Source organism: Cavia porcellus, unplaced genomic scaffold (genome assembly GCF_034190915.1).
Source record: "Cavia porcellus strain 051 isolate PalLab524CR breed Dunkin Hartley unplaced genomic scaffold, mCavPor4.1 scaffold_9, whole genome shotgun sequence".
Lineage (NCBI taxonomy): Eukaryota > Metazoa > Chordata > Mammalia > Rodentia > Caviidae > Cavia > Cavia porcellus.
In genome coordinates this window covers 60,180,001-60,198,214 of record NW_026947492.1, presented here as the reverse complement: position 1 = coordinate 60,198,214, position 18,214 = coordinate 60,180,001, and the positions used below count along the sequence as shown (strand labels likewise).

Genomic DNA, 18,214 nt, shown 5'->3' with positions numbered 1-18,214 from the left:
ATTGGAGCACCATGCCCGACCCAGACCCACTCCGATGCCAGACGCATCCTCCTGTCCGTGTAGTTCCATCAGACCCATGGCAGGGACTTGCCTGACGAGCAGCAGTAACAGCTTGCTCCGCTTTCTGCCTCCCATCCACAGGCTCCCAATGCCACCAGGGAGGAAGTGACTCATCTTCCTAGATGAAGCAGGTGGCATGCTTCCCAGCAGCTGTCAGAAATGAATCCTGGGCAGCAGCGGGTATGGGTTTCTAGAGGTCACCTGCTTGCTTTCCAGAGTACTTTCCTCAAGAGAAGAAAGCAATTGCAGTATTGGGTGAAACCCCACCACCCACACACAGGCCCCCGAAATACCAAACTGTTCACTACCGTAGTGTCCAGATGAGAAGACAGAGGTATTAAGGACTGGGTGCACATGTGCCTGGAGCCTTCATTTGGGAAGATGTAGAAGGTCTGGAGAGGGACGGCAGTGATTGAATGAACTTAATGCCATTGAACTGTGCATTTTAAATGGGGGAGATGGTACACTTTATGCTTATGTGTATTTTACCACAATAGAATAATATTGCATTAAGTAACATAGCTACCAAGTGAAGAAGCCAAGGACCTGGGCAGTCCTGTCTGAGCCTTGATCTTAACTACCCTCCCAAAGACAGTGACCTGGCAGAAGATGCATATGAACTGAGGAACAGTCTGGAAAAGGTGGTTAATGGAGGAGGGAGAGCTGAGCAAGGTTTTTAGTACAAGGAGCATGGAGAGACGTGCAGGTTAGGAAACCCCCTTGGCCTCCGGGAAGATGGAGGAGAGGCTGAGGTAGAGGTGAGTAGGAGCGTGGACAGGTATGCATGTGATGAGGGAAAAGTCTGTGATCGCTGCTTTTGCGTTCTCTTGGTCTCTTGGCCCATCTTCACCAGCTCCCACGGGGGCCCCAAGGCTTGAGAAAGCCAGGGTGCAAAACTACTCTCTGTCTCCAGAGGGCAGTGCTGCAAAGTCTTCGGGGAGCTGGGCTCTTCTGCAAACTATCCGCAGCCCAGCAGATCCCTTCTTCCCCTTAACTTGCTTGGCTTCCTTCACCTACCTAGCACCTCCCAGCTGTTGCTGCACCCTGGGCATCAGTGTCCTCTCACCAAGGGCACAAATTATTAATAGCTTTAACCTTACATTGGACACTGTGGAAGAAGTGGTGTATGTGTTAGCTCGTGTGGTCCTTCTGAGAGATGCACAGAAGAATGACCCCCTTCCCAAGCATCCTGAGGACCATCTCATAATAAGGAAACTAAGGGCCAGCAAGGGCAGGACCTGACCCACACTAGCACGTCAGTGGCGCAGCCAGTCCTGGGGACTCAGGCCAGCTAATGCCATCTGGAGCCCATGGGAAGACACAGCCCCTCATACCTCCCATGTTACAGCTGTTAATGGTGACCACCAGCCTGCCTGCTGAGACTGCATTTCACACTCTAGCTCCCTCCCACCTCACAATGGACTTTCAGTGATTTATTTCCATGGGGTTGTCAGTCAGGTCAGGCTGACCTGACACACATCTTGTATGATTTACTTCCTCCTCATCTTCTGATCCAAAATTACAAGTCATCACCATCACCATCCCTGCTATATTAATAATGGTGTGTGTCTCTCAGCGCTCAGAATTTAGCAAGCACTAATCCATCCATCAGCTCATCTGAACCTTGGCAACTCTGGAGAGGCATTTCACAGACAAGGGCAGGAAGAATCAGAGGGAACCAATGATCAGCCTAAGTCACCCAGCAAGCTCTCAAGGAAAATTAGTCTTCTTAGAGAAAGAAGCTATGCACTTACCAAGGAGAAGACGGGACAAGAAGATGGAGTTACTATTGTCCTTTGGGGAGGCTTCTTGTCATCTTACTTCAAAGAGGAGGACACTGGGCCTCAGTAAGCTGCTTACTGGGTAGGGATTGATGTCTGATGCCTAAGCTTATGCTCTTTCTGGGGCACAGGGCTGCCACTTGCAGGAAGGATGCAAAATTTGGAACAGAGATTGGAGGCAGTTAGACCCAGGGGTTGGGAGACGGCTACTGCTGGGGCATAAAAGACCAGAGAAGAGGGCAGCTTCCCAAAGGCATGGAGGAAGGGCAATCTGCAGACAGGTCCCAGTTGCCACAGACAGCAAAGCACGGCTTGCACAGGGTGGAAGAGCTAGTGCTGTGCTAAGCCAAGGGGTGGAGAGGCTCCACCAGGACCCCCAGGCCCCTCCACCTGCAGCCCCCGCTTCTCTTCACATGGCTGGGAGATGGGCTGCCTGGGGTGAAGGAATAATGCTGACACAGAGGAAGGGGTGAGCACTTGGCAGGACAGAGCTGGTTTCTCTTCAGTTAGCCAAGGAAACAAGGCCTGGAAAAGAGGGATGGTGACTCCCTCATGACATCCCTGAGGCATTGGTACCCGGATCTGGAGAAGGGAAGGATTGAATTAAGTGAGCTCCACAGCCCTCCCACTCTGACCTTTTCGTACCATGCATTCATCCTCACTAGCATCGTCTCTCATCCCAGCTTCTGCTCTACGCATACTAGACACATAGCAAGTGGCCTTTCTGAGTGACCATGTGCCTCTGGACGACATAAAGATGACCTTGCTTTCCTGGGCAGAGCTAAGGAGTCAGGCATGGGAGTTGTCTGCACAGAGTGGGGCATGAGCCCAAGGCCACATGTAAAGACGGGGTGGCCCAGGCACTGAGCATGGTCTCACTTGGCTGCCTGGCTGGCTAAGTGCTCATGTATAGATATCCGTTCCCTGGCTGGAAGGCCAGAGAGAAGTGGGAGCAAAGATGCTGAGGCGGCAGCTTGATGTCTTTTTCAGGAAGGAGTTTCTGACTGCTCTTCCCCTTCTTACCCTTGTCCCCTCATGGTCTGAGGCATTTCACAGTGGCCATGAGGACCGTCCTGGAGTTAGGCGATTTGGCCTCATGGTCTCCATGTTACAGATGGGAAGATGGAGACCCAAATAGAAATTTGCCCATAGTTCCCTGCAGGGTTGTGATAGAGCTGGAATAGAATTAAAATTTCACATCTGGAGCCCACTATCCTTCCTTTGCAAATCCCTCAAAGCATGCTGTCTAAACTGAAGAATCTCCTATTTTGTCTGCTTCACGAAAGGCACGTCTCTAAGTGGGTTGACTTAGAGAGAGGAAGGCCTTATGTTCTGCCAACAGCCCAGGGTTTTACAATAGCATCAGGCTTACTATGAGACACTGTGTGTGAATACCATGGTCCCTGCAAGCTGCAGAGCTTTGCAAGCTGAGCCAGGCTCTACCAGAAGCACAGGACTAAAAAAGGCATCAAGTTTTGCAAACTGTGGGAATCCACAGATGGTGTTAGAATCCACACATATCATGGGGCTCGCTGTAAAATGCACACAGCACAGCAAAAACCACATGTAGGGCAAGTGACAAATCCAAAGCACAAGACAGCATGGTCAGATTTCAAGCTTGGACCACCCACAATGGGACCTCATGCAGAGTTAACCCAGGAGCTGGTCTGGGCTAACTGTCGAAGAACCAGAGGCTCTTGAGTACCTGACCCTTGTCCAGTTCCATAGTTCTGAGTTCAGAAATACTCTGATCCCAGTACATATACAGACCATTCCATGTTTAGAACTTCTGCAGCCCTCGGGGCCAGGATGGGAGCAGTGGAGCTTCCAGATGTCTGAAAGGATCTTCCCTTCTCAACTGTGCACTTGCAGAGTCTTGGGAGGTTCTACCTCTAACAGTCTCTAGAAGTGCAGACTTTAAGGAGTTAGAGAGAACTGATTTTGTTTCCTCTGGCCTCTGTAAATCCAAGCTAACTTTTGACCTCTCTCAAACATTTACATTTCTGGTTTCTCAAAGACTCATTCATCCATGCAGCATTCAGCATTCTGTGGAGTGCCTACTGAGTCCAGGTACGTCACACATTCCATACTTCCTTCTAGAACCCTTGTCCAGCTACAAGGAGCCAAATGGGACTGTGGGATGTTTCTGCCATTGCACTGAAAGCAAGATTCCAAACCCACATCCCCAGTCCTTGCAAGGATCCTGTTTCTAATCAGATTCACTTCTGCATCTTGGTATTAGAGAAATCCAGAGATCTTCCCCTGAAGATCTTTGCCAGCTTGAGCAAAGGAAGATGCCTAGTCCTAGCATCAGAGATCCAAGACATGGTCCCATCACCAATAGCTGAGTGATCTCTGGCATGTGACTGAGACTTGGTGCCTATTCTGTAAAATGGGGCTATACTTAGCCTCTAGGGTGATGAAAGAGCCCAAAGTAGCCTCAGTGTGAAAATGCTGCCAACTAAGGGGAAAAAGAGGTTTGTTTTCTCTTCTGCCTGCCTCCAAGCCCCACCTCTGCCACTCTCTTCTCTACCACTAGTTCAAGGCCTCCAGGCATAGCTTCTTTCACAACAGCCATGCAAGGGAAGATCCTAAGGAGAGATCTGATGAGAGGGAGGTGAAGGGACTTGCCTACGGCCACTTGGTCAGCCCATGTGAGTGATATGGGACTGGTCTGATTGGCTGCAAGGCCTCCTTCCTCTGACCTTAGTCCAGAAATACCTGGGAACTTGGCATTTGTGTTCTTCTCCCCTCTCCCTCCCTTCAGTTTCTCCTCCCTTGCTTCCTTCCCTTCCTTTCTCACTCTCTTCCCTCCCTCCCTCTCTCTCTCTCTCTTACCCACCTACCTGGCTATGATTAATGGGGCATTTATCCTGAATTCCCAAGTGAGCTATCACTATACCTCCAGGTGGACAATCATTCCTTAGCCTGGAACCTTGGAGCTGGGGGAAGGTAATCAGTGAAAGGTGACAAGGGCTTGAGGGAACAGGAGTGAAGGAGGACAGCAGCTCAGCGGGCTCATGGAGGGCCATGGAAGTTCTGTAGGAGGACAAAGGCTTGGTAGGAGAAGGAGCTCATATGCAAAGTGGAATGTAAGAAAGAGACTGGGGGGCTCAAGGCTAAATGGCCCTGGGCTCAGGGAGGGCCAGTGATGTCCATCTTTTACTGCTAACAGAAGAAGAAATATCTAGCAGAAGCCCCAGGTCCAGAGGCTGGGAGGAGCAGACTCTCCAAGCCTCAAAGAGGCAGGACACGGCCTCCTCCCAGCAGGGGGGTGGACCTAAAACAAACGCAGCTTCCCACACTGCCCTGGTCCCAGACTGTCCCAGCCAGGGCAGCAAAAAAGAAAGGAGCAAGTGCCAGGGAGCCAGGCACTTGGAAAGTGGCTAGTTTGACCAAGACCCCCCAACCCTGCCTGGAGAGGTGGTGGCTACTGTTCAGTGTGGCTTGGGAGACATCAGTGCAGCTTGCCAGCAGATGTTTGCAGGATCTGCCCATCAGGCTCGCTTCCTCCCCCTGCTCAGCTTCACATCCTGATTGAATTAGGGACTGGAACTCACCGCTCTCCCACTGTCATGGGACCCAGGATAGGTAAGTCCAGAGGAAGTAAGGAAGGGCATTGGTGGGGGACTGGAGGCCTGGTTTCCAGTGAGAAGAGCAAGGCTATAGAGCCAAAAGGGGTGTGCTGAAGGTGGGAAGGGAGTACACAGCTCTCAGCAGAGCCAAGCGCTGGCCCAGGACACTGTGAGTGAAGGAACAAACAAGCAGTAGGAGAGGATCTGTTTACTCAGCTGGAGGCAGGGAACTGAGCTAAACCACCCTGGTAAGGCATAAACAGACTGGAAGAAAACAGAGATACACGCCTGATCCTCTTGTCAGCATTGGTCCCCCTGTGAAGGAGACATAGTTAGAGACGGACAAGTCAGAGAGCCGAAGAGAGGGATGAGACTCTTACAGAGAGGTAGAAAGACAGGAGGAAGATCAACAGGTCTGGGCAGAGGCTACAGGAGTAGGAGGAGAACTGTCTTGGAGAGAATGTGGCAGCAGAGATGAGGAAGATACAGAGAAAAGGAGGAGGCAGTGAGAGCGAGAAGAGAAAGCACAGAACACACAGGGACAGACACTGCATGGTGACAGACAGACCTTCACACAGAGACCCAGCAGGATACTTGTGGAAGAGAGGAATTCAAAGAAAGACCTACAGACACCTACCCACCTAGCTTGCAGTAAGGCAGGGGGGATGGAGGGAAATATCTGGGCACCCTGAGAAACCAAGCGTGGTGCATGATAAGGAAGTACCTGGAGTGGCCGGCGGGGGCAGTGTTTCTGGGAGCCAGCACCAGGCCTAGGGTATCTCAGGTAGGTTGAGGGTGGTGGAGGGAACAGGATCTTCAGACTGGGTATCCCCACGGCCACCTGCAGAGAGGCCCTGGGGCTTCCCTCCATACTACCTGTCTTTCCATCCTCCCTCCCTGTGTGGGCTTCACACCCACTGAGTCAAGTCTGGGCCTGCTCCCAGGAGCCTAGCAGTGCCAGCTTCACAGACCAAGAGACTCCAGGCAGATGCAGTCACAGCCTGGGGATCATAGCATGGCAGGAAGGTCAGATTCACAAGGGTTGGCTTCAGGCAATGAGTGGGCCACTGAGCAGCTACATCCCCAGGTAGCCTCAGCCCCATAGGGAGAGGGGGTTAAGACCCTATGGTGTGGCCAAAACCAAGGACTTTGATTCTTCTACACCTGCTGCTTTCCAGGGCCCATCCCTGTGACTGTTTTTCTGGCTTCTGCAAGGCCCCACTCTGGAATATTTTCTGGATGCTCCCCAACACCCATATAGCAAAAAGCTGACCCCAGTGTTCACTAGCTGTGCTCCTGAAACTCCAATCTGGGCTGCAGCCAGGCTTACTGGGGGACTCAGAAGGATGAGGAAATGTGGGTGGGGCAGGATACAGAGCCTGGACTCTGGGGACAGCCAGGGATCACTCACAGAGAGGCCAGCTGTCCCCACCAGATGCAGACATCAGATAGGAGTGTGAGCCAGATGTGGCTCCCACAGAACCCCACCACCAAATGACCATGTGTTCTCATGCTACAGACAGCTTCCCTGTCTGTGCAGGAAGGGGAAAGAAAATACTCTCCCTCAGCAGTTCCCACAGTATGATCCAGAGAACACACACTCCCACTTCTGCACCCTTGCTCAGGAACACCCCTACCCACGCCCCATTCAGGTGGAATTGTCCCACTTCTCACTCCTGTCACCATCAGCTCCTCCAGGATGTCTTCCTGGCTGACTCTTGCAGCTGGAGGTAAACCCTGCCTGGCAGAGACCAGGTGCTAGATAACCCTGTCTTTGATCCGTTCTCCTTCGCTCTCTGTGACTGCTCTTGCTCTCTGCAATCCTTCTTGCTCAAACACGAGCCATCCCAGGGACCAAGCGAAGGCAAGAACTAGCAGCCCTGTGTTCATATTCAAGCTCTGCATCACCAGCTTTATGAGAAGTCAGTGAAATATCCTCATCCTTTTTAATAGATGAGGAAAAAAGGTGCTCAGAGAGAACAGATAACTTGTCTAAGATCACTAAGCAAATAAACAGCAAAGTGGGTGCCAGACCTGCCAAAGCTTTTTCTACTCTGTTCCACTGCCCCCTGCCCCAGGGATTTCTCTTCTTTCCACAGACTTCACATTGGTGAGCCTCTGCCCACCTTGGTCAATTCTCCTCTGACTCTGCTGACTCCAGACAAAACAAGCTGTTTTTTGGATGCCAATGCCTGGGGGTGTTGTTTCTTCACAACCTGGGCTGACCTTGCCTGCAGGGCCAGATCCCAGGCAACTGAGAACCAGATAGTGAGCCAGCATAGATTCCATCATGGTGTGCCAGGAATTCAATGCCCAGTCTCCTCCTGTCCCTTTCCAGGACTCAATTTTTTTTTACCTGTGCAATAGATAGGAGGAGGTGGCCAACATGGTCACTTGGTTCCTTTTTATACTGACAGATCCCATCTCTGGGGGGAGCAGGGGAGCAGAGCCTTTCCATAAGAATAGAGCCCATCTTTCCATCTATGTTGGGGACTTGACTGTCTCTAGAGTGTCACCATGGATGCACCCTCACAGGCTGCATCCCAGAGCTTAATGCTTAAGGCTTGCAGTGGTAGAAAATGATGCCCATCTCAGCACAGCACAGCACAGCCCTCTGCAGGTAGAGCCTGATTTCATCCAATTCTGGAGCTCCTGAACTTAGCCCAGGGCTGGGCAGAGATGAGATGGTGGGAAGAGTTCAGTCATAAACTGCCTGCCTTCCTCTCCATGCTTCCACCCTGCCACGTTATTTGCCTGCTCCAACCTTTTTTGAAGGCTTGGAGCCTTCCCTGAGCCAGGCTCTGTGCTGATACAGGATACCCAGCATGAAACCAGGTGGCGGTCTCTCCCTCCAGGAGCTCCCAGGGGACTGGAGAGTCACAGACACAAATCACATGGATAAAAAGATGAACTTTGAAACTGGCAGGAACACCCAGCTACACAGTTGGGAGCCAGTGGGACTCTAGGAGAAAGGGGCTCAATAGGGGCTCAACAAGGTGTGCGTTCTAGGAGGGCATTGCAAATGTTTAGAGAAGTGACTGGACCTGACATGTCTGTGGGGACAGTGAACTGCCCTGTGCAGTCAGAGTAGGGGAAGTCATCACACAATATTCAAAAATTTAAACCCCAGAAACTGATGGGACCCCCATCACAAAAAGCATGTATGCCAAGTTGGGCATATGGACCTTGTCTTGGAAGTCATTGGAACTATAGAAAGTATGTGAGAAGGGTGGTGGCCACGTTTCAGTGGCCCAAATCTGTGTCCTGGCAATGCTCATCATGAGCTCATGTGTGTAGTACTTTCATGAGTACAAAGCACTCTCATGTCCATTTTACAGCCAAGGTCATGAGGAGTCCAGTCTATACAGCTAGCCAGCACCAGACCAGGACTTGCACTGAAGCCTCCACTGGTGCCATGGTCCCCCCTAGCTGTCCTTTTGCCTTCTTTCTGGGTGGTCTATACCACAGGCTCCCAGGTGCTCAGCCTGGTGGACAATGGCTTGGGGGCTGAGCTCCTCTCCAGACCAAAGATCTCTCATGCCTGGACATTTCTAAGGTGGTTCTTTGAATGAATGTGCAAAATAGCTGCACCTTCTCCAGGCCTGGAGACCCTGACACAGAGCAGGTCTGGGTCCCTAGGAGGTGAAGGTGGAGTGGTCTAGGGCCCACAGCCACCTCTCTTGCACTCAGCGCCTGGTTTTAGACCTAAGCAGACTGACCTGGGTTCCCTATGTGCTCAAGCTTCACACTGTCTCCTGGCCTGAGATCTTATTTTTAAGGTCATCTGGGGTCTAGATGGGGTAGCCAAGGGCTAGAACTGGGAACAGAAAGTCCCAGCACAGGGTCCTTGACCCAGCTGGGAAACCACCAGAAAGTGTCTGGTCTCTTCCCCCTCTTGCTGGATCTCACTCAAAACACACAGCCAGAGCTCAAGCATGTTATTGTCCAAGAGACCACCCAAGGGTCCTGCCAGAAGGAATTTCCCCTACATGATAGCCAAGCCTGACGCCTGCCCAGAGACACCCCCCGCCTTCCTGCCTGTGACTTTTTCCCCTCCACAATGCAAGGCCAGGTTGCTCCACCCACCCCAGTCCACCTGCCTGCCTGTTGCCCATACTCCTGCTTTCTGGGATCCCTCATTCAGTTTATCTCAATTCAGCAATCATGCTCTTCAGCCTGGCTGGGCCTGGAATGGTGAGAAGCAGTGAGAAGAGGAAGAGCAGCTGGGAATGATACGGCATATTCAAAGGCTTAGAGGTGGGGAGGACACAGCGGCACAGAGAATGGCAAGAGGCAGAGACCAAGCAGTGTGTAGATGACACATGAGTGGCTCCTGCAGCTTTGATCTGAGGCCAGGAGTGTGGACTCCTTGTGTGGCAGCTAGTTGGATGGGGGTCCCTCAAAACAGTTTTGAGGGACAATAGTAGTGCTATGAGACATACTCTAGTCTCTCACACTTACTGAGAAGGAAGTCACAGTAGCTTAGAGCATTGGCTAACCTGCCAGAGTTCACTCAGATGCAATGTTGAAAAGTAAATATTTAAACCCAAAGTCTTCTGGACCCAGAGGTTCCTGTAGGGACCCAGTATGATCCATCTGGTCAGGCAGACAGGAGAGATTATCTGGGGGTGCTTAGCACCTCATCAAGCAGGGAAGAGTACATAAACAGCAAGAGCAACCAACCGCCACTGAGGGAAATGGCTGCAGGGACTGAGCTGAGAGGGACACACTGTGGAGGCAGAGGAGACACCTAGGCAGGGCACTGCAGGCAGGGGAAACTCATGAGGCTTGGTGTTGGGGGTGGCTCCAGGGGAAGTTTGGCTGCCGTGAGAGTGGCCTCCTCCCAACACCCACCTCTGAAGAGGCTCATGTGCCTCTTAAAAGATGGGCTGCCAACATCTGCTGCACAACAGGCTTCTCTCCCTGGGCTTGGGCATTGGTCATGTTAAGATGGAAACTAGTGACTTTGCAGGTCCAAGGTGACTCCTCCTTGTTGGGATTGATTCCGCCTTCTATCCTCTTCTTCTCCACTGGGGCTCGTGGTGGGGGCTTGCCTACTCTCAGGGCGGCTTGTCCACAATGGCTTCTACTATCCTCATCCACATGTGTCCCCAGACTCCCAGAGGCTGTCACCGGTCCTCTTTCCTGGAACTGTGGCTTCCTGGGCATGGCCCCTTGGGTGTCTTTGCGATCCAAACTCACCACGTGCAACGCCAAGTACACCACCCCTCTATGGCTGTGACTTTCAGGGATCCTTTGCCCAGACAGAAAGCCTGCTCTTCCCTTCCCACATCATCACCTCGCCCCTTCAACCTCTCCAACCTCAGTCTCCACCTCGGTGTTCCAGCCTTGCCACACCCTTTGTCCCCAGAGCAATCTTTATATTTTTCACATCTCTGCTTTTTCTCTGCTTTTTTCTATGCTTTCTTCCTACAGGAAGCCTTCCAGAACTCTCCAGATAAAGTTAGGGACTTTCTTCTGTTTCCAGAATGACTTTGACATACTTAGTGTCACACCAAAAACCTGTCACTCTTATGAAGTCCATGTCTGTTGAATCCCCCATCATTTCCAACGTCCACACCCTGTGGGAGCCCCCTAAGGGCAGGGACTGGGCTGCTTGCCTCTGGGGCTGAAGGAGTGGTCTGTATATATAGGAGAATCTTCATTCTTACTTACCATCTAAGTTCTACCTCTGTCCCTGCCATAGTGACCCTGGCAAGTTCTAGGCCTCTTTAGCTTTATTTCTTCACCCCTCAAAGCAGCTAACCTAGCCCTGGATTCCCAAGCCCAGTAGGGCCCCCAAACCCAGTATTGCCCCAGTGGCAGACAGGGAAAAGGGCTCAGGAATGGAGGTTGGGGAGAGTCACCACCAGAGAGGCTCCAGCAGGGCAAACTGCTGTCAGCAGTTCCAGCAACCCAGCCCAGCTGGGTGTCATCTTAAGGGAATGTCAGCTCAGTTTGCCAAATCTTCAGTTAGCTCAAGAAAAAGTAAGCCCCAAAATTTTCAGTTTCATTTGAAATTTCCTAATTTTTAAGTACTGGAAACTAACTTAAAAATACTCAGCGAGCCAGTACTGCAAGTTCCAGCAAGTCTCAGGGCCAGAGTGCCAGATTCGCCGTCAGGCAGAACAGCTACAGAGAGGACTGCACACTCGGAGATGCACAGCCCTCTGCACTGCTGCGTGAAGGCCCTGGGCCCAGTCTCCCAGGCCTAATCTCCACCTTATCTTCTGTCTCTGAGGTCCTTTTGATGGCCTGCCACAGTGTGGGAAGGCCAGGTCTGTGGGAGAGGCCTTCCTTTCTGCTTGCACAGGAAAGTTAGGAAGAAACAAAGAAGTCCTAGAATGCAGTTGGTGAGAACTGAGCAGCGCCTTGGTTGGAGTCAGATTAGGGGCAGGAAAGGTGGGGAGAGGAACAAGGAGCCCACAGAGTGAGTGAGGCCGGCCAGAGGGAGCTGCCCCGCTTCCGGGATCCAAAGAAGCTGAGAGAGTAACTCTGGGGCAGAGACTCCCACAAAAACAAAAGTAAGTTATTCAGAAGTCTGGTGGCCAGACCTGCAAACAAACTCCTTGGTGAGTTTGAGGCAAAGGTTGACAAAACTGGCACTTGTGAGTCACGTTGGGGTTGACCGAGGACAGTTACCTTGTTGTCTCACATAGTCTCGACACAGGCACAAAAGCGGAGGCCCATTAGTCCCATCTTAGAGGCTGAGGGCAATTTAAATGCTAGTCCCAGGGCACCAAATCTGAAAGGCTCTAGGTCTTGCTCTCTGTGGACCTCAGGCAGGAACATTCTGGAGAGCGTCCTGCCTTAAGCCATTCTTAGCCCATGCCTTCACTCTCCAGTGGCTGACCTGGAGTTGTCTCCAGGATTTGTGATTTCTTGGCACTTGTTGCCAAGGCTTCAGGCTTTCTCCTGAAGGTCCAAATCTTGGCCTTACTTGTGAATTTGGTCGCCCTGATGCAGTGGTCTTTTGGGCCAACGGCCACATATCCTCACCACTTTCCCATTCCTAACGCTGCTCTCTCCAGCTATGGGAAGGGTATTGACTGGCCTGTGAACTGACTGGTTAGCTAAATTGGTCGAGTAGAATGAAAAGCAGCCGGATACCTTTCACAATTCACAAAAGGGAAGCCGGGACAGAATCAGAAATGGCTCCACAGGGGTGGTCTTCACATCTATTCTACGGCCATCAGTGAGGCCAGCATCCTATGGTTGCCTCTGGGGCCCCAGGAGTCAGACAGATCTAGGTTCTGGTCCAGTCTTTGCCATTTTCTATCCCTGGGACCTTGGATAGACTGCTTCCTCCCTCTGATCCTATCTGTTGACATGCACCATGGAGTCTTCACAGCACCCTCACAGCTGGGAGGATGGGTACATGAGCCCAACCTAGCTCTACACTCAGAGATGCTCCATCTTTGGCAGCCCCTGTTTCCCCTTAGATCAAGAGGCCAGGACTGATTCTTCCACCCAGCCTGATGTTCATGGCCAGCCACTTCTGCAGGATTGAAAGGGAGTCAGAGAGCCCTGCTTCCAGCCAGGGCTTTTACTGATTCCCTTCCCCTTACTCAGTTCTCTGCCATCAAACTCTTGCCTAATTCTCTGGTTCTAGAGGTTGCAATGCTTGCTGCTATGAAGCAAGTAGGTGCTTGTGGCAGGAGGACAGACCACTGAGCGGACTGGCCACAGAGAGGGGAGGGAAAAACATTGAGTGAATACCTGAGGTGCATCACATTAAGGCTGGCACAATGATCAATAAGCCAAGTTTACTGCTTGCTGCAGTAAAGGATTCCACCACTGCTCCTAGCATTGAGAGTATCTCAGTGGGGAGGTAAGATCAGTATTTATAAAAAATGAGGCATTTGTTTTAAAGCCTTTTGGTGCAAGAGAGAAGGGGTTGGGGAGACTGAATTAGGGACAGGAAAAGAATATCACTAGGATGGAATAAAAATCTCAGCATAATAGTTTAGGGTTGGTGGAAACCATGGCAAGGTGAGGATTTGCCAGAGGGACTAAAGAATCTGAGAGCCAACCCTCTGTTAATGGTCTCCCTCAAAAAGTTGACCAGACTTTTATGCACTCCCTATATCACATAGTGAAACAATTTTCTTGGGCTGAACAGACTGGGAAGAGACAAAAGTGCTAATGAAGACATGGAGTAGCAGTGTCATGCTAATGTGGATTAGAAGCAGTTTCAGGGAGCTGTCTGGGGGTGGCTTGTGCACCAGCAAAGATAGATTCCAGTCACTGCACACAGTTACGGAATCAAAAAGCCTTCTAAGGCAGTGGCTAGGGCTTCAAACATGGGTCTTAGCCTCAACAGTCAGTGAGTGTGCTTGGGGAGAAGGCAGCCAGTTCCTCAGGTTCTGTGGTTGACTGGGGCTTGGGTGAGGGAGGGAAAGGGATAATCCAGATGATAGAGAGATGATGGTGATGCATGAATGGAGGAGCTGATTTGTAGGATAACCAAGTGAACATGAGGGGATGGCTCGGGTTGGACTGGGTTGTTCAAGGGTGCTTGAAGATTTACCAGGAAAGGGGAGGAAGGTGGCCCTTAGTGGGGGTCTGGCCTGTGCTTGGAACAGGGTTAGGTGCCCTTCCTGCCTCATCTCCTCAAGGCATCACAGGGGAGAAGATTTCCTTCCCCACTGTAAGGCTCAAGGCTGAGGCTCCTATTAGCAAAGGGGAGATTAACAAAAGATAGTAGATAGATTTACTTAATCTAAGTTTTACACAATACAAGAGCTTTCCAGAATAAGTACCCAAAAAAAAACAAGGAAAGCTGGTTATTTTTATGATAAGTTTGATGAAGTATATAATTGCAGAGAAGTATGATAGAGACAAAGAGAAAAATAGTCTAATGGAAATAAACTGAGAGAAACCTGTTTGCTTGAATTCTTCTCTGTGTCTTCAAAGATAAGTAAGTTCCCTTTCTCTGTGTATGGGAAGATACCTTTCAGACAAAGCCCTTGTGACATGCTTCAAAGGAGAGGGCAGAAGAAGGTCAGAGGGCAGGGTGAGGCGAAGGTAAAGTAACATTCTGCTTTCTGTTTTTCTTAAACGCTGAGATATCGTGTTTTGGGGTAATGGGTCTTGAACCTTATCACTTGATATTGTCATCCTCACCTTACAGATGAGGAAACTAAGGCTCAGAAAGATAAAGGTGAATGTCCAGGCTCACATGGTGGGCTGATGGCAGAGCCAGAATTCCAGGCCAGATCTTAGGATAGAAAGCTGTACTCAGCCTCCCATTTCCCTGGAATTGCCTTTTGCAGCTGGGAGGCAGCTGGGGAGGCAGGACCCTGAGCCTTCCCAGTGAAGATGGACAGAGCAGGGGGCCTCCCTACCAGGCTGCCCCTGATCACCGGGACTCAGCAGATAGAGGAATGGTGGCTCTTGCTCAGGAGGGCCCGCCTAGCAGCAGGAGGCTTCAACTGACAAAATACCTGTTTAGCAAGTTTGCTAGCTGGCAGATGTTCAGAGCTATTGCTGCTCTCAGGGTCCAGAGGTTCAGAGCTTCCTCTGTCACCTAAAGGGCTGTGGACTTTGTCCTTCAGAATCAGTCATTTCTCTAAAGTTTCGTGTAATTCCCAGAAGACCTTGAGCCTTTCCAGGGGATTCTGAGGTGGAAGCTTCAGGAAGGCCAGAGGTAAGGCTGCAGAAGGAACTCACCCAAGGCAGGTGAGCAGGCTTTGACAGGGAGCAGGAGGGCAGGGCTCTGGGACTGGGGCTAAAAGATTTGGGACAGAGGGAAAATGGCCCCCAGTATCCTTGGAAGCCAAGCCAGAGGTCTAGGATCTGGTCTGGAGCTGAAGCCACATGTTCCCAGTAGCCCACTTATTAGTGGGGCCCTGGGGAGCTGTGGACTCCTTATAGATATTCTTTCCAGGTTCTTGCTGTCCTGAACAAAGAGTTGGTCAAAACAAGTGAAAAAAAAAGGTAGCATGGTTTACACTTATTAAAGGTAGGAAAAGAATATGCTCTACAGATAGGTATGGTGGGCCATACCAGCACTTGGGAGGCTGAGGCAGGAGGCCAGCCTGGGCTATAAACGGAATTCAAGTTTAGCTTGAACTGCATAGTGAGATCCTATTTCAAAAAAAAAAAAAAAAAAGTTTGTGCTAATTAAAATAGGAAAAGAGGTATCCTCTGCAGGATGAGAATAGGCCATAGAAAGAGCTTACAGGGTCAATGAGGCTATTGGTGGAGGTCATTCTGTAGCCCCCACTCCTCAGCCTGATCTAGGCTGACCTATCAGAAATCTGCTTGATCTGGCAGCATAGCAACTGAAACAGCATTTTCGAATTAGTCCCAGGCGCAGGTACCTGGCTTGGGAAAGATGTTTCCTGAGGGCAGGTTCTGGGTCTCCGTGATTGATACATCATGCCCACTTGCCCAATTAATTGGCCATTCCCTAAACTCTGGCCTCCAGCTAATGCTAACCCTTTCCTCACCCATCCCTGAGTCTTTTCAGAGCCAGGGCTTCAGGTCAGTGACTTCTGCCCTCCCAGAGTCAGCTCCAATCCTGTGTCTACCTGACCTGGCCCCTTGGTGGTGACCTGGCTAGTTTGGGTGAGCTAAAGCAGAGCAGAGTGTTGCCCTGTTTCTCCTCATGGAGCCTGTGCAGGAGCTCAGAGGGATGTTGAGTCTAATATCCCTCTGGACTTGAGCCCCAGAGGCTGTTGTTGACCAGCAGAGTGAGATTCCTCTGAGTCTGCTGTCCTTACCAGGAGCACAGAGATAGTGGACCTGTGGACAGGATTCATGAGGCAACGCATGCGATGTGTGTGGCCCAGAGCCTAGGTCTCTGCCAATGCCAGGAACTGAGACTCAGAAACAGGCGCTGCAGTCTCTCTGGGAGCCTTTGCTTTGAACTCCTTTATCTCCTCCTTCAAATCTCCCCCACACTCCGCTTCTCCAGGCCCACCCTCTCCTCCTCCTTTTAGATTCAAGTTTTCCTTGTTATTGTTATTGTTGTTGTTGTTGTTTGAGAGTTTATTTAGTAAAAGGAACTCCTCTCTAGACATAACCCCTTCCATTTCTTCCATCAAATTCTTTCAGCTACTTTCTCTGGAATGTTATACAAATGATCAATATGTACATGAAAAAATACTGACCATTATTAGTCAAGCCACACTGATACACCATGTCATACCTATTAATATGACTTTAATTGAAAAGAGAGACAATAACAAGTGTTAGGAGAGAAGTAGAGAAATTGAAACCATCCTACCTTGCTGGTAGGAGTGTAAAACAATGTAGCCACTGAGGAAAACTGGTCAGTAGTTCCTCAAATAGTTAAACATAGAATTACTCCATGACCCAGAAGTTTCACTCTTAGTTGTATGCCTAAGAGAACTGAAAATGTACGTCACATAAAAATTTGTACATGAATGCTTATAATACTTGAAACAACCCAAATGTTCATCAACTAATGAACAGATAAACTAAGTATGATCTAGCCATATGGCAGACTATTATTTGGCCATAAAAAACAGTGAAATCCCCACACATGTTACAAATTGGATGAGCCTTGAAAATATTATGTTACTTGAAAGAAATTAGTCACAAAAGATCATATATTATATGATTTTATTCATATGAAATGCCCAGAGGAGGCAAATCCATAAAGTTTAAAAACAGATGTGTAGCTGCTAGGAATTATGGGGAAGAGGAATGGAGAATGATTACTAATGATATGATGATGAAGAAAATTTTCTTTACCTAGCTAGTGATTGTAGAACTTTGTGAATACTCTTTAAAAAAAATGCTGGATTGTGGCTTTAAAGGCATGAATTTGTGATAAGTGAATTACATCTCAATTTTTAAAACTAATCCTCAGATACTATGTGTGAGAGGTGTAAAACCTTAGCTTGTAGAGGTTCAGATCTTCGGTAGCCTGCTTGGAGTTTGCTCGGAGGATGGAGTGGGAGAGAGTCCTGGGGCTGAGGTATCCTAGGGCCAGTGTTCAGGTTTCAGAGACTTGGTTAAATGAGGGGAACTCCTGCCTGTGATGAGCAGGTCATGGAACAATGGAGAAGCTTCCTGCCGGATGTAGAGCCACAGAGGGAGGAAGGCTGGGAAGGCCTGGGCTGCACACAGGTGGCTGGGTGGAGTCTCCCAAGGCTGGACTTTCAGGCTTCCACTGATTGTCATCATCAGGACACCCTAGGGGAGGCCTTTGAAGGAGATCCAATCTCACTGCTGTGATTGGGCTACTGCCATGGTTACATCCTTACAATGAGAGAACGCCAACATGTACAATGGGGCCACCAGGCAAGACAGCTCTGCCTCTTGAGCCATCATCCCACTTGGTGTGTTTGTCCAGGAGGGAGTTAAATGGAGTGATCTCTGAGGGCTTTCTCTGTACTGACTCAAAGAATGGTTTAATGTATGATTTGGAGATTGGATTGTTGGCCCTGATGCCTGGTACCTGACCTGTGGAGGGCTGGCATTTGCTCCAAAATACACCCTGGAAAATGTATATTATTTTCTAACTCTGGATGGTGTCTTGACCTAGACCTCATCTCAGATCTCGTGTCCTTGTCTGAAATGGACTCAGGCCTCAACTCAGCCTCCAAGAATCCAAGCTCCAAGAATGGAGTCCTGGCTGCACAAACTATTGCACTGCTGGGGCTATTGTTCAAAGCTCTATTGTATGGCAATGTCCACAGCTTCTTCTTAGGAGGGAGGTATCTACTGGAGACGGAGAATGGGAAGTAGGTAGTCCTCAGTGGAATGGAGGATAAACCTTTTCAGAAAGGCCCCTTCTAGCACTGTGATGGAATCCAGGAGGCC

At 50.0% G+C, this 18,214-nt stretch overlaps 1 protein-coding gene across 3 annotated transcripts in view; it reads left to right on the top strand.

The window, feature by feature from the left end:
* The first annotated feature begins 5,137 nt into the window (after positions 1–5,137).
* The window catches only part of Slco2b1 (solute carrier organic anion transporter family member 2B1), a 49,999-nt gene continuing 36,922 nt past the window's right edge, over positions 5,138–18,214 (top strand). The window contains exon 1 of one of the 3 annotated variants that reach the window (XM_003463394.4): positions 5,138–5,432. In XM_003463394.4, the coding sequence (XP_003463442.2) occupies positions 5,417–5,432 (16 nt within the window). In that variant the 5' untranslated portion in view covers positions 5,138–5,416. The other 2 variants (XM_013145288.3, XM_013145289.3) reach the window with 2 other exon arrangements.